Raw genomic sequence first — 24,936 nt, 5'->3', positions numbered from 1 at the left:
TTCATAGAATTTATTACCTACATTTCTAAACCTACAGTAGATCATATAATTATTTTCTTTATGGGTCTGTTTCAGCGATTGTGGCCTGCATCTCAGTGTGAATATGTCTGTGTCTGTCTCTGTGTCCTAACCTATAGCTTTTAGGTACACAATACAACGCGGTATGGGCGTTACGCCTCTCTGTAATGTGCGCATCTCTCTGTGTGTGTTAACCCCTCAGTGGCTCAGACAACAAAGCAACGGAGTCCAATGCAAAGTGCTGACACGAGTCCAGGCGTGCCACCCTGCCGGGCCCCTGAACTCCCGGGGGTTGTATATATACCCCACCACACACACATTCTGCACCCTGCGACACACAGCTCACGGTTTTTAGGTAGGTGTTCAATGTAGCTAGTTAGTAGTCAATATTATATTATGGTTCAGTACCGTCCACAGTTTCCCAAGCTGTGGACCATGATACATGATGGCTCCTTCAGTTACCAGTTTGAACAATTTTAGGTCAGATTGATGCCAGAATACGTTTTGAATTTGTTTTGAATTTTAAAGCAATTATTACAACAACAACAACAAAATTAAATTCAAAGCAAGGGAAGTTTTAACAGGCTCCAGAAGGTAGGCTTAGTGACTGGAGCCAAACATTTTTGAACCAAGATTTTACCAAAAACCTAAAGGACCTTCAAAGTTTACCTGCCTGCTGTTTGAGAGAGAGAATAGTTACTACTACTTTTCATTTTTGTTGCACACATGACCACTCCATGACATGGCCTTTGGTCGGAGATGTTTGTGGGTGTTTGGGTCCATCCCTATCCTGATTGTCGCTCTCTTTCTCAAACAGGTACCGCTGAAACTAAGAACAATAATATGGCTCAGACAAACCCCATCATGCCCATGGGCCCCTGGAAGGTAAGCACAATGGAGACACTGCTGAACACCACAATACACATGCGGCACAGGGTACACTGCAAAGCTAGGAAGCATTAGCATACAGTAACTGATGATTGTACCAAGAACAACGAGAAGAAGAACATCCGACCACATACCTGACGTTGGCCAATCACCTCTAGTGTTACGCTGTTCCATTCAATGGTTCTTTTGCGTTCTTCCCAGATCACTGTGTACGATCAGGAGTGCTTCCAAGGAAGACGCATGGAGTTCACCGCCTGCTGCCAGAACATCATGGAGTGTGGAATGGAGAACATCCGCTCCCTGAAGGTCGAGTGTGGCGCGTAAGTACCCAGAAACAAATTTCTTTCCTTTAGATTAAGGGAGTGGATGGACCTAGATGTGACCCTGGAGTACACTGACTCTTTCTTTTGTTTTCTCTATTCCTTTATCAATTTCTCTCTCTCTCTTCTCATCTCCATCCCTCTCTCTCTCTATCTCTCTCTCTCTCTGCGTAGTTGGGTGGGCTATGAGCACTCCAGCTTCTGTGGCCAGCAGTTTGTCCTGGAGAAGGGAGACTACCCTCGCTTCGAGGCCTACAGCGGCAGCAACTCCTATCACATTGAGAGGATGATCTCCTTCAGACCTATCTGCTGTGCCGTACGTCCCAAAACACCACCTGCCCGCAACATGACACATTACACGTCACACATTATGACAAGCACATTATATTCATGACACATAAAGTGATATTTCATGATTGCAGAGCCACAAGGAGTCCCGCATGACCATCTTCGAGAAGGAGAACATGCTGGGCCGTCAGTTTGAGCTGTGTGACGACTACCCTTCCCTGCAGGCCATGGGCTGGATGGACAACGAGGTCGGATCCATGCACGTCCAGTGTGGAGCGTAAGTTTGCCTTCTCCTTTGTTATATATAAGCTACCAACAGTGTCTTTAACCCAGTTGTTCTCAAACATTTTCATGTCAAGGACCCCCAAATGTATTGGGCTACGCACCCCCATTTCAAAATCTTTCAAAGAAAGAAAGCCAAACTATAAAATAAGGTTAAAGTGGTTAATTCTCTTTAAAGTTGCACTTTGCTTGATTAGTCAATGTAAAAATCATGTAAAGGAGTGAAAACTTATAAGATCAGCCCATCACCCCTGATTACAATACTGTTACTGCACAGTTACCTTAATGAATGAGCTTCAGTGTTCTTTGGTAGACCAGTGGCTTGAGTATCAAAACCTGCCACTACCACTTGGGGATGCCAAGGTAGACTGTGTTAGGCAAAGAGTAAAAATACTCCAGATCAGCTTTAAATGCCTTTTTGTGCCTTGAAATGTGCTGTACAAATAAATGTGCCCTGCCTTGGTCTAACTGGCCTGTTCTCCTCTATCCCTGTAGCTTTGTGTGCTACCAGTTCCCTGGATACCGTGGTTACCAGTACATCATGGAGTGTGACTGTCACTCCGGCGAGTACAAGTGCTACCGCGAGTTCGGATCCCACTCCCAGACCCCCCAGATCCAGTCCATCAGGAGGATTCAGCACTGAGACGGAGACGTCTTCTTAGCACCTCCTCTTCTCCTCCTCCTCCTCTTCCTTCTCTCCCTCTAACTCCTATACCCTATTCTCCTTCTATTCTATCCCTCCTCCTCTTCCCAAATCACCCCGGCTCCGCTGGCCCGGCTAGCCCAAGCAGGAGCTCCGGTCGGGTTTCAGGTGCTTTACCAGTGTCATGTGTTGTTCATGGCCTTTTTTATTTTCTAAAAAAAAACAAATAAAACATAAACAACAACAAGAATGAGAGAGAAACCATCTGTACAATCAAAGGAAAGATGAATTGTAAGAAAGACAGAACATGGGATTGACACAGAACCTAGAGAAAGAGTGAACCGGTAATGAGAGAAAGCCCTCGACTTCAGAGACCTCCTGCCCGGCCGCACAGCGGTGAAACACCTCACGACTTTTTGCGCCTCTTCATCGATGCCATCGATGTCATCATCATTGTTTTCCTCATCAGCAGCAGCAGCAGCATCACCACCTCCAGTCTCTCTGTTACTGTGGTTCTAATGATCACTTTTGTGTAAGCCTGATGAATAAAGATGAATGAGCAAAGAAAGAGAGAGATTCCTAACACAGTGGATGGCATGTGTCTTGTCTCTCCCTATACTCAAACATCCCAGATCTGACATATTCCCTGGTGACTCTCAACTAGGCTACTCTTAGAAATGGGTTCAACATCCAGTATAAATACAGACATGTTAAATTACAAAAATTACATCTTTACATTTGGCAATTACGGTATTGCATTTGGCAACAACATTTTAATTGGCATAATTGAAACATGAAGCAGTTGTGTATACAGAAAGTACGGGGGTTGGGGGGCGGTTAGGTGAAGACATGGTTTTCATGAAAACACAATAGGTCTATCTACAGGTTTATTCCTTTTCATTTACCCCATTAATCAGCACTGATTCATTTTCACCTTCTCATACATGTACTGTACATGATCACGTGTCTATCTTGGTTTCATTTCATTTCATGTATTTGTTTATTTGGGAGAGACAGCATGTATTAATGAACAATACATATCCAGTACTGTAAATTCACAGGATTTAACCAGAGATGATGGTCATCCGTAGTGCCCCAACATAGAAACATTTTCCATGTACTGGGTCAGCTTTTAGTGTGATTTTATAGATGTTAGTACAGTAGCACTAACAAGGGACAACCGTCAAACAGTACAGTGTGCCAGAAGAGAAAGTCAGCCTCCCGTTCACTTTCAAAGGGTTAGAAAGGGTCACAGACGCACATGTCCCTTCCTCCTTAAGAATGTCCTCTAGTTTGCCTCTCAAACAGCCACATTCACATCTATCTTCAAAGTGGCTCAGGTGTGGACATTGCTGCTGACTGGGTGTGTATAGATTCAATTATCCTTGAGAGCGAGGTGTAACAGCGTAGAAAATGGATGTGGTCCTCAGAGTCTGCATGTGTGCCAGAGCTGCTCCAGGCAGCTCAGCATGTCTCACGCAATCTTCTGCTCCACATGCTTCCTCAGTTCTCATAACACATTTCTGTGGTGTCACACTCACTGCCCTCCACAAGAACACTCGCCCCAAAACACGCTCACCCCCGGGTCTAATCCGGGGCGCCACCAGGTATTCAAAACGTAACCTCAGTAAAACCATGCCTAAGCCTAGCCTTATTCCTAAACTTGACCTCAGTAAAACTATGCCTGAGCCTAGACTTATTCCTAAACTTAACCTCGGTAAAACTATGCCTAACCCTAAACCTATTCCTAACCTTAAGCTCAGTAAAACAAATACAAGAACCGCTGGGGGGCGAGTGGTCCGCGAAAAAAATGGGGGCGATTCTTGATTCTTGTAATCTTCTCATGTGATTCTTGTTTAACTTCTTCAGAGATCAGATCACATGGGAGGTTCTTCCTGTTTGTAGGTGGATAGGAGGAGGAGTGTGTGGATAGATTTGATTAGGTTTTATTAGACTTTATTGTCCCAGAGGGACATTTGTTTTCACAGCCAGTACAACATAGAAACAGATAAACACAGCAGCATACATATACATACAATATACAGAATCTCCATAAATACATCCATATACTTCCTAGCACACACACCAGTTTGTTTGATGTTATGCAATGCAAGCTCTCCTCAATTTGAAGGTCAAAACTGAGTTGAATGTCTATTGTATGGAGTTGTTCACCTGTTACGCTGCGAACGAGTTTGACATTTTGTACATTTTTTAAAGTGGGTCCTGATCCAGAAAAGGTTGGGAACCACTAGCCTCGCGTGGCCAATGGAGCGGTGCCAGACCCAAATCGCAGAGGGCAATTCATTTTTTTGCACTGGCAGATTCGTCTGGTCCCAGGCTAGGGAACCACTGGTTTAGGGTTCATTATCATTCATTACCTAGTTTTCAGTATCCTACTTGAGGCTAAAGGATGCAGAGACAGGGACAGTCTGTCTCTAACAGTCCCGGCCTGTTGAAGCAGGACCCATCAACCCCCCCCCCCCTCTCTCTCTCTCTCTCTCTCTCTCTCGCACACACACACACACACACACACACACACACACACACACACACACACACACACACACACACACACACACACACACACACACACACACACACACACACACACACACACACACACATAATAATAATAATAATAATAATAATAATAATAATAATAATAATAATAATAATAATAATAATAACAATATTAATAATAATAGAAATAATAAATAAATAAATAATAACAATTAAAATATACAGTCTCTTCAGACAAGACAGAGCTCAATCATGTATCTCTGATGAATCTGATAGACTTATTTTAAACAAGCCCGTTCTGCCTCCTATAGGGAAACACTCATTGTATAAAGATAACCTTACAATTTTACGTTTAATGTTTTGCGCCATGCTGGGCGCTGTGAACGGAGCTGACTTCCAGTGGTGTAAAATAAGTACATTTACTCAAGTACTGTACTTGGGAAAATAGCCGATCTACAAGCTGCATTGGGACGCGTTGTGAGCTTGTATATCTGCTATTTTCAAAGCATTTTTATACATTTGGAAACTTGTGAAATGGGACATTCTGCAAAATGAGTTTTTTACTTTCAGTATATTTTAATGGGAATACTTTTGTACAAGTACATTTTTAATACAGGACTTTTATTTGTAACAGAGTATTTCTACATTGTGGTTTTGGTAATCCTACTTTAGTACAAAATGTGATTACTTCTTCCACCACTGCTGACGTCACACCGTCATGGTTTTTATCACGCTTTGCGTCACACACGCATACGAACTACGATTTACGACAGTTGTTTCTTCTCGACGGCTGATGGTGACATGTCAACAACAGACATGGCCGCGGCCGACAGCCACAACTATTGGGAAGGTAAATGGTTGTCGTGTTTAGTTTAAAACAATTAGCTAAGCAGCACACATATAGGCATTAACCTTTCCTCCCTGACCGGCACATTACGCAATAATTGGGTGAATTAAACGTCATTATGTGTCGTGACTCTGAGGAGGAGGAAGCTGGTGTCACTGTATACACACTGTACACACTGTCCAGGCTGATGCTCAGCTGTTAATGTAGCTAATGTAGTGGGAAAAAAAGTAAAAGTATCAATACTGCAAGAAATACTCTGTTACAAATAAAAGTCCGGTTTTCAAAATGTACTTGAGTTAAAGTACAAAAGTATTGGTATCATAATGTACTTTAAACTTTAAAGTACATTATGATACCAGTACTTTTAGTTTAAAGTACCAAAAGTAGAAAGTACTCATTATGCAGAATGTCCCATTTCACTCGTTTTCAAATGTATAAATTATATAAAAATATTTTGAAAATAGCAGATCTACAATTGCATTGACAGATCGGCTATATTCAAATGGGCGAAATGTATATAGGGCTGAAGTGGATGTATGTTTTGTAATAATAATCAAAATCAACAAAGTAACTAAAGTTTTCAAATAATTGTAGTGGAGTAAAAGTACAATATTTGCCTCTGTGATGTAGTGGAGTAGAAGTAAAAGTACTGAAAACTGGAAATACTCCAGTAAAGTAAAAAAAAATACCTCAAGATTTTACCTAAGTACAGTACTTGTAGTTACTTTACACTACTGCTTCGCCGCCTACTTATAGTTCATCCAGTTAAATAGTTTTGCATTGGCAGATTGATTCCTCAGTCAGCAGCTGTGTGTGAGTGGCGTCTTGCGAATAGATAAAAACAGATTTTGGCACTGATATTTATGTATGATGGCCCCAATTACCTGGTTCTGGATGGACTTTAGTGTAGAAAGTTAGCTAACAATTAGCTCACCTAGCTCGTCGTCAGCCTGTGGTTGTCTGTCTATTTGTCTGTCTGTCTGTGTGTCGCAGTGTTTCTCACTGATTTATTGTCCTTGTGTGTCGTTAGCTCTGCTGTGTTTCTGATGTATTTGTCCTAGTTTTGTGTCTCCAGATCTGCTGTTTCTCACTGATATACATTTCGTCTTGTGTCTACTGTATATCATTGTTTCTCACTAATATATTGTCCTCTTGTGTCTCCAGATCTGCGTAAGCAGGCCAGACAGCTGGAGAATGAACTGGACCTGAAGCTGGTATCTTTCAGTAAGCTCTGTACCAGCAGCAGCAGCCGTGACCAGCGGCAAAGGTACTGTAGCTGTAGCTACACATTCTTCATAACACAGTATGCTGAATAATAATAATAATGCATATTGTTTATGGGCACCTTTCAAATGACTCAATGACACCTTACAAGACACAGTTAAAAACAAGCAGCAAACAAGCTAAATATCATCACATCAAACACACACACACACACACACACACACACACACACACACACACACACACACACACACACACACACACACACACACACACACACACACACACACATTAATACAATTCACAAGTATAAAATAATCATCAGTGCAAAGCTCAATGTGAGTGTAACCATTAGTCAGTATCACAGTGACTATGCCAGTTTGAAAAGGTGTGTTTTGATACAGGATTCGAAAGTGGAGAGAGAATCAATATTGCAAATGTCTTGAGAGAGAGAGAGAGTTCCAGAGTCAAGGGCAGAGTGGCCGAAGCCTCAGTTTACTCTAGACCCTATGGTAGTCAAGCGGTCAGATGGTGTAGGTCAGTGTATATCAACCCTGGCAAACGTCCCAATTTTGGGCCGGGGCTACTGCTGAGGTGTGCCGCGCCGTTTGAAGAAGGTTTGAAAAAATATCATTTTGGAAAAAAAAAACTTTTTTTTTTTTTTTTTTTTTTTAAACAATAATAATAATCAGGCATGCAAACAGCCCCGAGGTGAAAAGGGTGACAAAATGCTGTTTTTTTTCGGGTCAGGTGTCACACTATTGCCCTATTTGGATTCAAAACGGCTAGTGGAAGCTGAAAAGCTACAAGTTTGCATGTCTGAATAATGCAAAAACTGAAATATTTGTTTGCATTTGCTTTTTTTCTCCCCCATATATTTTCATGATAAAAAAGTGCGTATCGTATCGAAATCGTATTGAAGTTGTGTGGCCAATATCGTATCGTATCGTTTCGTGAAATTAGGCACACCCCTAGTGTGTGTATATAGATATACCGTATATATATATATATATATATATATATAATTATATATATATATATACCGTATATCTAGGTGTGCCCTGGGATTTTTTTGGCTATGCCAGGTGTGCCTTGGCACAAAAAAGGTTGATAGACACTGGTGTAGGTTATGAAGGACCTTAAAGGTGAAATGCAGAGTTATGAAATCAATAAGATATTTAACAAAGAGCCAGTGAAGTTGCTGAAGAGCAGGAGTGATATGATTTATGGAAGGAGATCTGGTAATGATATGAGCAGCTGAATTCTGGACCGATTGAATTTTATGATGATACGTGAGAGGAAGACCAAAGAGGATAGAATTGCAGTAGTCCATACCAGACGTAATCAGAGTGTGAATGAGAATGGCGGTGCCGTTTAGTGTAAGCGACGGACAAAGATGAAGATTAATATTGCGTAGGTAGAAGTATGCAGACGGATAACACACTCTATCACTGTCCAAGATCATACCCACTCTTAATCTGAGGGGAAGGTGGAAATAGTTACACATAATACCTGGTTTTTAGTATATCACATACATACTAGTAGCCAGATTAATTTGACTAAAGAATAATTGAAAGTAACATGTCCCTCTCCCCATATCCAAAAGTATAAAGTCCTTAACTAATTTGACTTTAACACTGTTACATCACGTACATTTTAAGTTTGCATCAAAGCACACATTCATTCCCAGAGATGCTTTTTTTTTGGTTCTGTGTCTTAATTGTGAACAAGTGACAAAACGATGTGTAAATCTGGAAGGGGTGTATTTTCTGTCTTTGAAGGCTCATGTTCTCACACCGTTCGTTGCAAACAGGTCTGGGTCTGTGAGCTCCTCTCAGGACACCATGCTGGAGGCTTTGACTGCTGAACTGGAGCAGCTGCTGGGCAGTGTGAGTTTCAATCAGGCCTTCTTCCAGAGACGACGTAATGTGAACATGATGCAAAATATTATGCATATAGAATATTTTATACACAGACCGCAGAACAAGCATTATGTGTTGGCAGTGACAGACACTCATGCCATAGGGGAATTGGCAATGACTACATTTTATTTTATTATTATTAATTTGTTTAGCCTCAAGGCTAACAATTACGTGATGGCAGTCTGTCTCTCTCTCTCTATCTCAGTTAAGTGTTGTGAACGACAAGATGGCAGAATACACACAGAGCCCTGGAGTGACGTCACACAACTCGGCCCTCATGCACACCTTACAGAGACACCGAGACATTTTACAGGTAAATAATCTTCCCTAATTAACTTATCCCAGTTCTTTTATTTACACTTTACCACTTAGCATGACGCTGTCCTACCTAAACATTTAAAAATTCAGCTGTGGCCATGAACGGTTTTGATTGAGAAATATGAGACGGTGTTCTGTACAAAAGTAAATGAATAGTGCGCTTCCGCTTTCAATCTCTCCGGAGTGCGATTTGGCTTGATATCTTGTTCATAACGGCCAGAAAACATCTTTAGCACTGTTTGGAAATACATTGCAGTTCAGGAAAATTAACAAGGAAAGACAAAGGATACCAACAAACCCATATGCAAGCAATTAAAGTAATAATGATGATTATGATTATCATGCAAAACAAGAAGGGGGCTCGCAACTCACTTTAAAATGCTCCAATTTGGCTGTGAATACAATTGGAGCATTTTAAAATTGAGTTGCGAGCCCCCTTTTTGTTTTGTAGGAGTTATAATATGTATAAGTGTTTTCATGTCTCTTTGATCCTGCATGTTTGACAGTTGTTACGGTACCTATGTTTCCTTTAGGATTACACTCACGAGTTCCACAAAACCAAAGGCAACTTCCTCAGCCTGCGAGCGAGAGAGGACCTGCTTGGATCCGTTCACAGGGACATAGAGTGAGTGTTGTCATGTGTTGTTCATTGGGCTTGAAAACAGGCCTATATCGACATTTATCACTTTTACTAAATACTGTATACACATTTTTTTACTTTCTTCTTTATTTGCTTCCTCCCATTGTAACTTCCATCCTTCCTCCCTTTTTTTTCTTCCTTCCTCCCTCCCTTTAATTTCTCCCTTCCTTCATTCTTTACTTGCTTTGCATCTTCTTTCCTACCTTCCTTCTTTTATATTTTGCATCCTTACTTCCCTGTTCTTTACTTCCTTCCTTCCTTCTTTAATACTTCCCTACCTTGGTTCCTTCCCTTCCTATTTCCTTATTTATTTCCATCCTGGAAAATGAGAGAATGGGGTGTGTCTTTGATGCCAGAGTGGCTGGAACCAGTAGATAATAATACAACTCTAATGTCACTCACTTTAATTAATTGAACTGAACATTTCTGGGATTTAAGTATTGATTGGATCTTGTAAGGGTTTATTTGTATATTTTATACAAATCTCTGGAAACATCACTTCCTGGCAAAACCTTGAATCAAGCATAAACTGACAGTAAATTTAATTTGTCTTCGATGGTTGAGGTTGGACTAATGCCACATACGACATAGTAGTAGAGGGCTCAGATGCAAAACTAAAGCAACTCCACCATGGCAGGGTCTTTTCCACATCTCCAATTTGTGGAACTGGCTAAAATGTCTAAAATCTAAATCGTATTTAGGATAAACAGTATTCAAACTAAAGGAAAATATATTTTAAGGACTGTTAATAATGGTAGTTGGCTAGTTCATTGTAGAACATAAACAACTGAATCATATGGCTCATGGGACCCACATGGGAATGTGGATCTCGGACTTCATGTCGCCAACCTGCAACCTCACTCATTTTATAACATATCTATGACATATTTCCCCAAATTTGGTCAAGGTGAAAGTGACATAATCTCAAACGTATAAAAGACATATGTGAAAAAAAAAGATTTGTGAAGGTACTTCTGTGGCCTACTGGTAATGTGCACAAGACATTTGCCCCTGGGATTCGTTTCAGACACACAGACCCTCTTATAGATGTCTGGACTCCTGCAGAGCAGTTGAATGACATACACTACGTTTGACTCTGCTATATTGTTCTTCAACAGCAGGAGGCAGAAACGTCCTGTTTGTTTCTTTACATCCCCACCCTATCTTCATTATTAATTATCCTTTCCTCTCCTCCTCCTATAAACTCTCTTTGTCTGTCTGTCTGTCTGTCTGTCTGTCTGTCTGTCTGTCTCTCTCTCTCTCTCTCTCTCTCTCTCTCTGGGGATATTTTTCCTAAGTGCCTCCTACAGTAAATCAAACCGCAAGGCTTTTATTTGAGAGAGAGAGAGCGAGCATTATAGAGTGTGGGAGAGAAGAAATGGGGGAGTCTAGATTAGAACTAGAAAGGTTTTTTTATTTGAGGGATAATTAATGTGTACGATCTATCTATCTATCTAGATAGATCGAGAGAGACGGGGGATGCAAAAGTGAGAGAAAGAATTAGAAAAGGCGTATACCGCAGTGAGTGACTGGGTGAGAGCGAGTGAGAGACGGATGATAAGCACATCAAGGGAGCGGGGTAGTGAAAAGAATAAAGCCAGATCATTTTTAACTGTTGAACAGGGGGTTGACAGCAGAACTACACCCACCCGCCCCTCCTCCTCGATCTAACACGAGGAAGACGCCTCCGTGCTACACAGAGTGGCTGGGAATTGTTAGACCGTCCTAATGATTGAACAGCCTTTAATGCAGGAAGCCCCGTAATCACTGCCCAACCACCGGCTTAAATGGAGAGAGAGAGCGAACGGACGATTAACAGAAAAGTGTTTGTCATGCTGTTTATGAAGGTAGAAAGTTTCATTCATTCATGCCCAGTTAACACAGAGGGCTCTGCACTTGGAGAAATACACGGGAATCCCCCCACGGTCCCTGACTGAACACACACACACACACACACACACACACACACACATTGTCATCAGATTCATTCCATCACTTATCAGTTTAATTTAATAAGATTGAAAAGCAGTTTTTCTTAATCCTGTACATAATGCAGTGCTGCACAGTAAAATCCTTAGTGTTAATTTAACTAACAGCATGTGTACAAACGGAACCAAATGGACCCGTACACACATTCCGAGTTAAATTATCACAATGGACTTTACTGTGTATCCTGCAATCATGAAATTGATTGACTCTCTCTTTCTCTTGACCCATCTATATCCGAATCCATCACTTACTCTCTCTCTGTCTTTATGCCCCCCCCCCTGTGTGTGTCTCTCTCTCTCGCTCGCTCGCTCGCTCTCTCGCTCGCTCGCTCGCTCTCTCTCGCTCTCTCTCGCTCTCTCTCTCTGTGTGTGTGTGTTTTCAGGTCCTATAAGAGTGGTTCAGCTGTAAATAACAGGAGGATGGAGCTCTTCCTGAAGGAGCATGAACATCTGAGGAAGTAAGAAACACAGTTATACATCACACACACACTGTTGCTGCAGTGGAAATACAACCCCTCCTGCATGCCTGTAATTGTGTTTTAACACACGTCCATTAAGTTTCCACATAGACTCCGTGGGTATTTTGTTTTATTCCATTCCAATCTGTTCTGTTCCAACCCGACCTCTTCCATTGTTTTTTCTCAATTCTCTCCTGTTCCATTCATATCTTCTTTTCTTGTCTTGTCTTGTCTTATGTGTAAGATGAAGCTGAGGCAGAGGGACCAGTGTTCCCTACCTCAGCCCACATTTGACTAATTAATGATACCTCTTGTGTCCAAACAAGCAGAATGACAGAGAATTCTTGTAGTTTTCATTCCGGTCACGGTCGGATAGACAGAGATCTAAAGATTAGATCTAACGGATATGGAAACGTATGCAACGTTGTGTGTGGATATCGAAAGCGGATGTCGCTGATTAAAATGGAATGGAAACCAGCAGGCTTTTCACAGCAAATTCAGCTGTGTGTGTGTGTGTGTGTGTGTGTGTGTGTGTGTGTGTGTGTGTGTGTGTGTGTGTGTGTGTGTGTGTGTGTGTGTGTGTGTGTGTGTGTGTGTGTGTGTGTGTGTGTGTGTGTGTGTGTGTGTGTGTGAACCAAGAACACACACAGAAGCCATTTACATTTATTACAGTAAGGGGGGATGTGTGCGCGCATGTGATTTATTGGACATCTCATTACTCACCTCAGCCTGTGGCTGGTGATGTCTGCACGTTTCCTGTAACTGTGCTACTGAGATAAAATGAGAAGGAAAAACCCACTGAGAGAGGAGAAAGGGAACCGGGTAGAGGCTGAAACGAGGCGGGACGGACGAGAAGCAGTGTGGATGATCGTGTGGGCTGGGCAGGGAGATGGTGTGATGGATGAAGGCAGTAGAGAGACCAGTATTGATTTCTGGTCTCCGGTGGAGTCTGTCAGGATGTAGTGCTCAGCTCCCTGGACTGAAGGCACTGCCCGTCTGTCTATCATTTACGTATCTCAACGGCTAATGGCAGCCGCTGGAAATCTCATCCACATAATGTTTAGACTGTGTACATGCCTATATGGCATGACGTCATTGCACACGCCTTGCATTCATTGGCATGCAAGACTGAAAGAATTGAGTTGTGCTACCGGCTTTTGTTGCTCTGTTTCGAATCAAATCCGGGAAAGATGCCTTAATTACAATTATGCAAGTTGGCATCACAAAATGCTTAAGTGAAATGTAGAATAATAAATGGCCCTGGCAATACTCTGCACTTGACGGAAAGTATAAGGTGCTTGAAGGTAATTGAAATGTGCTTGAATTTGTTATTTTAAAATCAGGCACAAATTGTGTGTTTAGGAAAAGCGTTTGTTTTTGAAGCTCAGACACTCAAACAAAAAAGGGCTTCCGGAAGAAAACCGTAATTTCTCCCTCATGGTGCACAAACCTCATTGTACTATAGAGATTAATTAGCTGCCATTACGATACGGTGGGAGCAGGGACCAATCAGAGCTCGGATAACCCCAAAATATTGTCCATTAAGCGCTCTGAGTGCCGTGTCGTTGGAATCGCAGGAAGTGCTCGTTTTATGATAATAGAACCAAAGAGCTGTGTGGTTTGTAATCCAGACTTGAACTGTCTGCTGTTCTTCTTGTTCTTTTTTATTATTATCAAATAAGGACATTCCCTTGTTGAATTATCTTTGTATGAAAACCTTGTGTTTAGAGTAGACTATTTATGTATTTTGACATTTTCTAATCTTTGCGTTTGTTTTCACTTCAAAATGCAATGACCACATTAAAAAAGCATCAATAGCTCTTATGAAATTGCACATAAAATAATAGTTCTTAACTCTGCCAAAATGTCCACATCCTCAATGAATGATTTCTATTTATTGAAAGATGAACTTACAAACAGAATTTGCGTGTTAAGCATTTTGGTAATGAAGGAAACATTCTTATATGTGGCTCCTTAAAGGGATAACTTTTCTTTTTCTTATCACAGTTCAGATCGGTTAATCGACAGTGCCATAAGGTAAGCTTTATTATTTTGTTGTCTCCCCTCCCTGTCTCCCCTCTCTCTCTCACACACACACAAACACACACACACACACACGCACATGCACATGCACACACCTCAACTACCTGGCAAACAGTCTCAAGTCTTGTTTACTGAGACATCCAGGTTCTTAGTCTGTACATCAAAAGTGGTGCTGTGTTTGAAAGCATATTGCAGTACAGTACAATATTGTATTATCAAGTGGCTAAGTAGTAATAGATATCTGCCATTGGCTAATTCTAAATGGATTGACAGTCCTTCATTGGCCTTTCTTTGTTCTGCACAACCGAATGTACATGTCATCCTAACAAGGCTATGCGCTGCTATCCTGGGGATAAATCGTTCCAGTGAATTTGTCTACTATTTATTTTGCCTTCAAAAAGCACTTTCCTGCAGGAAAGAAAACAACAACTTGTTTTTTTTCTTAAACTAATCAGATATGTGTTCCGTCCACAGTATTGCCATGGCTACCAAAGAGGGCATGACATTTCAGAGAGGGATGCTGAAGTCCATTCAGACAAGAGTCACCACCCTGGCCAGTATCCTGCTATTTTCAGTCCATGACACCTATTAATCAGGTTTTAGTCCAGTGTTGCCAGATTTTGCGAGAGAAATAAGCAACCAGGTCTATGAAAACGAGTCCAAAAGAAGCGACTAACACATGAGCACTTTAAATCTATATACATCGGCTATTTGTAAATGGCAGATCTACAAGCTCACAATGTTGTGAGCTTGTAGATCTGCTATTTTCAAAAAACATTGTGGAAAAAAAGTGCAAAATCTGAAATATTTTTAAAACATTTTAACAACACAAATCTGGTACGGGGGTCCCTGGCACAAAATGTTTTCAGATAGTCACATTGGTTCTTGAAACGAGCACAAATCCTATCCTGTACCCTTTGTAATTACAACATAAAGGTGCACCAATAAATTCAAGGCTATTCATGGTGAACGGATGAGGATTCAAAATGGTGGCGGAAGTGTTTGTGTGAAGAATGGACAGAGTAGAATTTGGTTGGTTGGTAGATAACTTTATTTGTATATGCAGGCATATACATTACATCGAAATTCACGCAGCTCTGATACATTTAACAGGAACATGCAAAACATACAGTGACGCTTGAAACCAGTAGGGCACGCAAGCAAGCAGACACCGCTTTTTTTCAGTCCCATGTTAATGAATGAATGGCGGGAAAAAAAGTTTAATTGAAACGCATTGACCAGATGTCCCGCTGTGGCCAGGTTTGGCGAGAACAGTTGCGCACAAATCTCTGTGCACAATAAGTGGTGAGCGCTTTTTTTGGTGGGTTTCAAGCATTATACACAAAACTTTGACCGTTTGAAACACGTTCTCACCTAGCATACCTTGCCAATTGTGACAGTTTATCTTTTTCAGAAAAACGTTTCTCATGCAAACCCCAAGTTTTTTTTTAATATATAGTTTTGGGGGGAAAAGGGGGGTATAAACATTGCAAATCCCAAGTTGACCACCCGAAACTGGTTTTCAGAAGCCATCCTACATTTAGACAAGCAGTCCAGGAACCATGCAGAGGCCTTTTCTCTCAATCCAGTGGTGATGTGTTCTGTTATAGAAAAGAACCACCAGATGTGTGGAAATAAGTCTTTTAGCTCAGGTTCACATTTTTTGATTGTGCTACTTAACTCATTCAGTGCCACTGGACGTCCGTTGTATTATAAGCCCTGTGCCCCTGGATTATTATGGATTATTATTTTCAGAACCCAAGATATGATGATTTGAAAATGTTCTGCTCCATTCACTTCTTGTTTAACTTCTTACTGAAAAAGGCTGTATCTCGGCTCATAAGCACTTTCTTTTTTACAATGAATTTTGGCCCTGCCACTCAGAGCCAAACTGCCAGAAATAAGTCAGGCACTGAATGAGTTACGGCTGCTATAACATGTTTCAGCATACTGTCTTCATCAGAGTATCAATGAGTGAAAAGACAGATTGCCGCTATTTTGACTGATCTAGTGTTTTTTCCTACAAAGTATAAACTGTGGCTGAGCACCCACAGCCAAGGAAGCAATCAGAGGAAGCGCACCTGCTCCTCATTTCAACGTGTTCTGTTATGTTTGCAAGCTGTTTGGCAAGTAAACAGCTGCCCTCAGGATTAAATGACTGGAAACATTTCACTCCCCTTAATGATTTTCTTAAATTGTTATAATTACTAATTTAACTAGAATTGTAGTAATTGCTTAGTTGCATTCTGAGCATGATTCTGCATTTTGTTTCACATAGGCATTTATATATATTTTTTTAATATTTTGTTTGTGGTGTAGGAATTGAAGGAGGCTGCAAAACTACGGCAGGACCTATGGTCCATTTATGTCAAGATCTGGCCCTTCATCCCAAAGTAGTTACATTTAAATATATATCATTTTGTCATTGGTATATTCAGACACATCTTAATATAATTGATTACATGTAACATGCTGACACACATGGCATGGTGACAGGACCTTTCATACCAAGGGGCAGTGAATGACACAAAACAGTAAGCCGCACAATTACACCGATGTGTTGTAGGTAGATAACTCAACTTCCCTTCTTGCACTTTTCTCTGCGCTCTGTCTTCCATCGTTGTCTTTGCTGTCTTTTAATCTATCTTTAAAATGTATACCCCCTGTTTTCAATCAAGACTTTTCCTTCACCATGCGCCTCAGATCGTTTCCCTGCCATCAACGGTCTAATCCAGCGAATCAATTTGCGCAAGAGGCGGGACTCTCTCATACTGGGAGGTGTGATTGGAGTGTGCACCATCCTCCTGCTACTCTACACCTTCCACTGACATGCCATGGAAAGGACCACAGCTCCGGTTTCCACCAATACTTTACAACTGTTGCCAAAACTTTCAATTTTGAACCCTCCGCCTTTATTTTTGTTATTTCTTGGAATTTTCAAAGAAAAGCTTGAAGAGATGAGTTTGGACCAAAAGCAATAACATTCTGGGGCCAGTTGCAAAACAATTACATTATCTGAATTAATCTCATAGTATTTTATTAGGCAAGTCTACTGTATAAAAATCCGGACTGATTTATTTTCCCCCCCAGAAAGCTTAGCCACCCTACAAGGGTCAGGTTTCGAATATTTGTAAAATCGCTAACATAATTGTAGTCTATAGATCTCACTAAGCTATTTTAATTTAATATACATTTCCTCTCATATGAAGCTAAATCAGTTTTCTCTCACAAGCCTAATGTGCACTAAGCAATTCTATGGCAGTTCCTAGCTTTATTTTGCTTCAAAAATGGTATTAAGTCAGCCATTACGACTGTGTTCCCTTCTGCTATGTTACTGTACCCACAGTTTATTGCATGTCTGCAAATCTGTCTCAAATGATCCCCTTAAATGTCCATTTTATTCATTCAGAGTAGCTGTGAGTAGCCAAGTTGGATTTACTATAAGTCTGAGTCTGTCTTCATGCAACTGGCCCTAAGTGTGTCAAGAAATCTCGTAAAAGAAGAGAAAGGATTATTTATTCAGTGAATTATACTAATATACTTTAAATGCCCATTTCTATTCTGCTGCATATTGTTCAATTTCTTCTTCTTTTTTTTAACTCTTTCAGGATGTATGAAGAAATCATTTTAATATGTATGTTAAATGTTGATATTATACTTTTATATAAGACTGTCTAATAAAAGAATGGTGGACTCAAATTCCTCATGCTAGTTCAAGTTTATTTCACACATGCAACTATGGCACAGGAAACCAGTCATACAGTATAAATGTAGAAACAACACATGTGCCGACAACAATCAGTGCAGGGACACTCCATAAATGTAAGTGTCAACTAATGGCCATTGGTCATCCAGGTAGTTCAGACAGAGTAGAACAGAGATGTATACTAGGAACGTACTGTTAAGTACAGCAATTATACAAATGATTTACAGCAAAAGTGGAAACTGGCATGATAATTGCACACTATTTTGAAGTTGCATGTAAACCTTAAGTCAATGAGTATAGCATGAGAAATGTTGCAAATGACACAGAATAGGCAGGTACTGGAAGTGCATGTTAATAGCTGTATGTATTTATTTGTCCTTGATTGTTTTATTTTGTATTTTTTGCAGGACATGCATGTGCGCGGACATTCTGTGTGTGCATGGATACAAAGTAAGGATCCTAGTTTTTTTGCCCATGCTGCATGTTTCTGTAGAAATAATGACAAAAATAGTCGATCTAATCAAAAGGAAGCTTGTTTCCTGTAATATGATCGTACACTGCGCTGTGTGTCGCTGATGGCGCCCACCCAGGGATTACAGATGTAAATTGGCTCTTAGCTGTCTCTGGTGCAATTGTCCCTTTTCAAATAAATAAACATCAAATTTAGTTCTTGGTGTCTGCCCTTCATCAATGGCAGATTGGTCTCCAACCAACTTTGATGATCCACTCAGTCCCTAAGCAGAGCCTTTGTTTATCGTGGTGACGTGGTCCACTTGTTCTTGAGAAACAGCAAAAGCGACATTTTCTCTCCTCAGTTCAGAACAGAAATGGGAAGAGTAATTTATAGGCATAAGTTATGTAGTCTCTGGCTGTAGTCATGTTTTCATTGTTGGTTTTGTGCTTCCTTTTTTTTCTTGCGATCTTCAGAGGACATTTGTCTAGTCTTCTGTGAACATTTCTGAGATCAATTGAAGCTTATGAGTACCAACACACTCTTTAGTGGCATCTGCATTCATTCACCGCATCTCTGCAAAAAGGGATAGACAAGGACAGATGTTCAACTTTACATAGAGGAACTTGAAGAGCCTGGAGAGAGTAGCAGTATACCAAAATGTAGAAATACAAGTAAAAGTCCTGTATTCGATATTTGACTTGAGTAAAAGTACAAAAGTATTAATTGGCATCACAATATAATTACAGTACCAAACATAAAAGTAGTCATTGTTGAGCAGAATGGCTCATTTCACAATCATATTATTGAATTGTAGTAATGCATTAAGGTGTTAATCACTTTAAAGGTAGGGTAAGTGATATTTTTTGGTTAAAACAAAAAGTATTTTGTTAAAAGGTTAAAATACTATATTCTGATAGTAATCATTGCTATAGAGTGTTTTTTCAGTAACAGATGTCTCCCTGTCTCTCCAGCTCTTTAATAAACAGAAAATACATTTTTCGGTAGGTGTCAAAATCTCAACCAATCAGGAGAAAGTACCCATTTTTAAGCTTAATTTGTGTTCCAATTTTGTCTGCTCATTTCTTAGTGTCATCACTTCCAATTTCACTTGTTTAATCTATATCCTGATTGAGTTCTCTGTCCTGGTTGGATAAAATTGGAAATGAAACTGAAACGAAAATGCATTTTCTGTTTAATAAAGAGCTGGAGAGACAAGGAGACTCCTAATACTGAACAAACACTCTATAGCAATGAGTACTATCAGAATATAGAGCTATTTAACCCTTATTTTAACCAAAGCAAATCACTTACCCTACCTTTAATGTAGCAGATTTGTATTTAATAATCTAAATCTGCAAAGTAACAACATACTAAAGCTGTCAAAATAATTGAAGTGGAGTAAAAAGTACAATATTTGTCTGCGAAATGTAGTGGAGTATAAGTATAAAGTATCCAAAAATATAAATACTGAAGTAAAAGTACCTCAAAAGAGTGTGGTTGTGTGTGTGTGTGTGTGTGTGTGTGTGTGTGTGTGTGTGTGTGTGTGTGTGTGTGTGTGTGTGTGTGTGTGTGTGTGTGTGTGTGTGCGTGTGTGTGTGTGTGTGTGTGTGTGTGTGTGTGTGTGTGTGTGTGTGTGTGTGTGCGCGCGCGCGCGCGCATACCTATTGTGAGCACGATGAAGACGATCACGGCCACGCCAACCAGTATGGCGATACAACTCAACAGCATAGCTCTACGGCCGTACTTGGTCGCTGTTTGCACGTCTCCTGTGAGCAGGATTGACTTCGACTGCGTAGACACAAGAATAGAGATGTAGGGGATGCACAGAATACATATGCACATGCATGCATGTAACAAATGCATGCACTCTATTATTATAAACATAATTTAACTCTGACACTCTCAGAGATATAAATGGATAAATCAAACTTCACCATCAGATATATAGCTATATAAATAATGTTTTTTTAAAACATATGTTTAGCTACATTTTGGAAATGGTGGAACGTAACTAAGTACATGTACTCAAGTACAATTTTGAGGTATTTTTACTTTACTGGAGTATTTCCAATTTTCAGTACTTACTTCTAGTCCACTACATCTCAGAGGCAAATATTGTGCTTTTATTATTACAAAATATACATTAACCACTGCAGCCCTATACATTCCGGCCATTTGAAAATACCTACAAGCTCTCAGCATTGTGAACTTGTAGATCTTCTACTTTCTATAGATTTGTATACATGTTATACATCTGAAAACTTCCTAAATGCACAGTCTGCATAATGAGTATTTTCTACTTTTGGTACTTTAAGTACCAATACTTTTGCACTTTTAATCAAGTAAATTTGGAATTCCGGACCTTTACTTGCAACAGAGTACTACATTGCAGTATTGATACTTTTACTTAAGTAAAAAATGTGAGTACTTTTTCCATCACTGGAAAATAACAAAAATGACTATTGAGACAAGAATTACTATGTTTTGCACCCTGTTTTGCTAAAATGATTATATTTTGCACCCTGTCCGGCTGTCCTTGCCTGTGCATCCCTGTCTGTCTGCCTGCCAGCGCCCAGCAGCTAATCTCTGGCACTGTTGGCTTGGTGCCTTGGTCGCAGCGAAACTGTGCACACACACTCTCTGCCAGAGCAGAACCTCTGCCCCAATTTTTTTCACATTGCCCTATTATAGCGCCACCAGGAGGCCAATTTTTTCAACAAAGTGGATTTTACTCCTACAGATTTTCTCCAAACGTCACGCAAATCGGTACACATTATCTCTATAGTCACGTGATCAAGAAGAATTTGTCCGATTCCTCATATTCCATCAACATTGCTGGCCCACAATAACCTACCTGACCTGGCGGAGACCTGTGCTCCGATGAGCATTCTCTAGCTTTTTGTATACATTTTGGTAGTGTTTGGCCATGATGGTGATGGAACACACAACTCACCAGGTGCGCGTACCACAGCGCACCGATGTTGAACGGCATGCCGCCCACGCAGAAGCAGGCCAGCACGGCCAGCCAGAGGTAGCTGGGAGGGGGCTCCGTCCCGGGGGGCACCGGGCTGAGCGGGGGTCCCAGGCTGAGCCGCGAGGTGGAGCGGCGGGGCGCGGCCGCGGCCAGGTGCCCCACGGAGCCCGACTTGAGCGGCGCCCTGTGTCCGGTCTGCTCCGCGTCCAGGGAGCGGACGCTCCCCCTGATGTTGAGGTGGAAGGTGTCGGAGGGGTTCATGTTGCTCTCCCCCCCGGCGCAGGGCTCCGTCATGGTGGAACTCAGCAGCTTCTCCGTGTCGTGGAAGTCGCTGTGATGGTGGTGGTGGTGATGGGACACCCCATCCCGCTCCCCCATCAGGCCGCTTGTCCCGTAGGCGGTGTCCGTGTTGATCGCCATTATGCTTTATAGAGAAGATCTGATTTTCTTGCCGCACTTGACTCTTCCAGGAGAATTTCTAATGAACTAAACCGCTTTCCTTTGTCTCAAGGGGTCTTCCTTTAGATGCTCTCCATCGAGTGGTTTCGTCAGATTAAGTCTCATACATTCGCCGAGTCTAATTCCTTTAAGGCACAAACTATTTCATTAAGCATATAAGGTCCTTATTGATGTGATGAGGAGTTGTTATCGACGTCTCGGTCCCTCTCGGGTTGAGTTTGGACTGAGCAGCTCCAACGCAGCCTTCCCCTCACACCCCCCACCCTCCTCTAGTGAGATGTTAGCGCATCATCTCTTACATTCTCCACGGCATATTCATATATAAGCCCGTTTAGACCAGACTGTGACAATACGAGAAAGGAAAAAAAAACACAGTTAAACCTCTTTTTGAGTCAACACGCGCCGCGCGTAAAAGCTTTCCATTTACGCGCGGTTAATCAGCTGGATCAGCATGGTGTACAGAGTCCCTGTCTGTCTGTCTGTCTGTCTGTCTGTCTGTCTGTCTGTCTGTCTGTCTGTCTGTCTGTCTGTCTGTCTGTCTGTCTGTCTGTCTGTCTGTCTGTCTGTCTGTCTGTGGGTGTGTGTGTGTGGGTGTGTGTGTGTGTGTGCATGAAAGTGAGAGTGAGAGACCAGGTAGTGTGTAACTGTAATATGAACCATGAGCCCTGGAGCCTGCACTGTACACACTGTACACACCCTGCGGATCTAATGACCATGCAGACAGAAGCATTATATTACTCTTTGCCAATGCATTATGGGATTACAGTAGCCCATGCTTTTGCACGCATGTTTTGTGCCAAGTCATTAGCAGTGGTGGAAAAAGTACTCTATTTGTTTAAGTAAAAGTATCAATACTGTAATGTAAAAAATACTTAAGTAGGCCTACAGTACTTGAGTAAATGTGCTTAGTTACTGGTCATTAGGTAGCCTACTCAAGCAATACAGGAACCAAGCACTACTATATACTAACTATTAACTAATAATAATACCCATGTCTTTGAGTACACTATTGATAATAGCTCTCCTCTCCCCATAACTCCCCCTTTTCCACATTGAAATGATGTAGTTTCCATTAAGGTCCATTGCAAAAGTAGCCATGCCCATGCAGGACATTCTGTCCAGTCATCATGAGATTCCTGTCTGTAGGCTGTATACATCCAATCCATCCATCACAGTGCAGACAATCTGATCGTAAAGCTGTGTGAATGAACCAACAGAGAGCACCGCATTGACCATTCAGAATACTTTTTGTAAGTGATATCCTATATAATCTGACTGATAATATGCACCTGCCTGGCCAGGCCACCCCCTGACCCCTGGGTCAAATATGGTAGCCAGTACATGTTTTGTGTGTTTGTTTGTTTGTGAGTGTGACTGTTTTATCACTCAAAGGTATTTACACAAGTACCAAATTGGAGGCAAAAGCGGTCAAATGATGGATTAACACACAAAGATTAACACACAAAGATTAACACAAAGATTCACACTTATAGAAAGGTAGACGCACTGGCACTGTCATATAGAGCTAGCGTTTTGTGACCCTAGCCTAGTGTATTGTGCCATCTATTGGTGGTGTTGAGGAAATGCATGTCACTGCATATGTTAGTCCAGTGGTTCTCAAAGTGGGGTCCGGGGACCCCCAGGGCTCCTTAGGGAGTTCCAGGGGTTCCCCAGCTAAATGATAGTAGGAACCAAATGGACCCTTAAGGGTCTGTAACTCAAAGTTAAATTAACATTGATTTTACAATATAAATTGGGGTTCCAGAGATAGAAATGCCATTAAATGGGGGTCCGTAGCCAAATGTCAAACTGGGGGTCCTTTAAAATTAAAATGGTTGAGAATCACTCCTAGAGACGTAAAAATCTTCTCTTATGGGGTCCCCTGGCAAATGTTTTCAAATGGGGGTCCTAATAAGTGTCAATTTGGGGATCCTTGAGAATAAAGAAAAATGGCTCACACTCATAGCCACGATGGAGGATTTATTTGGATGGTAAACCAACGTTTCGACCACACTAGGTCTTCTTCAGGGAATAGCTCAGCAGGGAAAACAAACTCACATTGGGGGTGTGTTTGCAATCAATATTCAATCAGGTTCTGTATAGCCCTAAATGGGCAGGTATCACATGCACTTGTCAAATACATCAATCAAACATATTATTTTTATAAATATTAAAAAAATATTCAAGGACCAATCTGAGGTACTATGCGAATTGTACGAAAGTGAGAAAACACAGGGAAGTTCCAAGGTAGATATTTGTTTTAAAAATATATATATTGGTCTGGTCCTCCTCCATTTTGATTGATAATTTGGGGGTCATTGGCTGCCATGAAAAGGTTTGGGAACCACTGCGTTAGTCATGTAATCATTCTGATATTGTATTCATCTTCATGATCTCAAGTTTCATTCATTTACTCCTGTCTCATCTCATCTCATGGTGTCTTGGTCATCATGGATAGACAGACAGATGTACCAACTGTGAATTGACCAGCACTCGATAAGTCCAGTGTTGCCAGATTCAGCGAAAGAAACAAGCAACCAGGTCTATGAAAACAAGCCCAAAAGAAGCGACTATTAGGCCACCCACGTGAACATGTTGAACATCGGGTGTTTGAAAATAGCAGACCTACAAGTTGCGTTGTGAGCTTGTAGATCTGCTTTTTTCAAAGAAAAACCTTGAAAAAGGATGTTTTCTAAACAAAATATCTTCATACTGGGACTGGTCTTCAAAAATGTAAATGCACATTTGCCCGAAATGCCCCCTATACCCGCTTATCTGTCAAAATACCTCCAAAAGGTTAGTGACACCCACAGTCACGAAACTAGAGGGAGCGTAAACAACAATCTGGTACCACCCACCCATAAAACAAACATGGGCAAATTCTCCTTCTACAGCACGGCCACCAAGGTATGGAATAGCCTAACCCCATCCCTCAAAAACTGCA

General features: G+C 41.1%; 3 protein-coding genes across 4 annotated transcripts; 2 read left to right on the top strand and 1 right to left on the bottom strand.

The window, feature by feature from the left end:
• Positions 1-861: 861 nt before the first annotated feature.
• LOC308090337 (beta-crystallin A1-like) lies at positions 862-2,439 on the top strand (the record flags this gene model as incomplete). Its single annotated transcript, XM_080435462.1, has 5 exons — positions 862-903; positions 1,108-1,226; positions 1,401-1,542; positions 1,649-1,791; positions 2,292-2,439. 5 exons carry the CDS (start codon positions 862-864, stop codon positions 2,437-2,439), a joined length of 594 nt encoding a protein of 197 aa, XP_080291588.1.
• Positions 2,440-5,747: 3,308 nt separating this feature from the next.
• On the top strand, positions 5,748-18,092 carry LOC308091133 (Golgi SNAP receptor complex member 1-like). 2 transcript variants are annotated; one of them, XR_013933668.1, is made up of 10 exons: positions 5,748-5,809; positions 6,971-7,073; positions 8,844-8,919; positions 9,158-9,265; positions 9,804-9,895; positions 12,282-12,356; positions 14,364-14,393; positions 14,874-14,956; positions 17,103-17,516; positions 17,746-18,092. XR_013933668.1 is itself a non-coding variant. In XM_080436508.1 (9 exons), the coding sequence occupies exons 1-9, from the start codon at positions 5,761-5,763 to the stop codon at positions 17,225-17,227; spliced, it is 741 nt and encodes a 246-aa protein (XP_080292634.1). In that variant the 5' UTR covers positions 5,748-5,760; the 3' UTR covers positions 17,228-18,092. The 2 variants fall into 2 exon arrangements, 1 of the variants encoding a protein (XP_080292634.1); XM_080436508.1 differs by having other exon boundaries at positions 17,103-18,092.
• Positions 18,093-19,074: 982 nt separating this feature from the next.
• Positions 19,075-22,159, bottom strand: LOC308090168 (trafficking regulator of GLUT4 1-like). Its single transcript, XM_080435226.1, has 3 exons — positions 21,513-22,159; positions 20,221-20,347; positions 19,075-19,132 (listed from the first exon to the last, which is right to left on the bottom strand). Exons 1-3 carry the CDS (start codon positions 21,951-21,953, stop codon positions 19,122-19,124), a joined length of 579 nt encoding a protein of 192 aa, XP_080291352.1. The 5' UTR covers positions 21,954-22,159; the 3' UTR covers positions 19,075-19,121.
• Between the last annotated feature and the right edge of the window lie 2,777 nt (positions 22,160-24,936).

This window comes from Gymnoscopelus braueri (genome assembly GCF_963280865.1).
Source record: "Gymnoscopelus braueri genome assembly, chromosome: 8".
NCBI lineage: Eukaryota > Metazoa > Chordata > Actinopteri > Myctophiformes > Myctophidae > Gymnoscopelus > Gymnoscopelus braueri.
Note: the sequence above shows the minus strand (reverse complement) of the source record. Positions and strands in the feature narration are given on the sequence as shown.

Bases quoted from the DNA above. Each gene is read 5' to 3' on its own strand.
- LOC308091133 (XM_080436508.1), top strand. From the start codon at position 5,761: ATGTCAACAACAGACATGGCCGCGGCCGACAGCCACAACTATTGGGAA. The intron at 5,810-6,970 runs GTAAATGGTTGT...TTGTGTCTCCAG, and splicing joins CAGCCACAACTATTGGGAAG to ATCTGCGTAAGCAGGCCAGA. The intron at 9,266-9,803 runs GTAAATAATCTT...TGTTTCCTTTAG, and splicing joins GACACCGAGACATTTTACAG to GATTACACTCACGAGTTCCA.
- LOC308090168 (XM_080435226.1), bottom strand. From the start codon at position 21,953: ATGGCGATCAACACGGACACCGCCTACGGGACAAGCGGCCTGATGGGG. The intron at 20,348-21,512 runs GTGAGTTGTGTG...GTGTCTACGCAG, and splicing joins CGCTGTGGTACGCGCACCTG to TCGAAGTCAATCCTGCTCAC.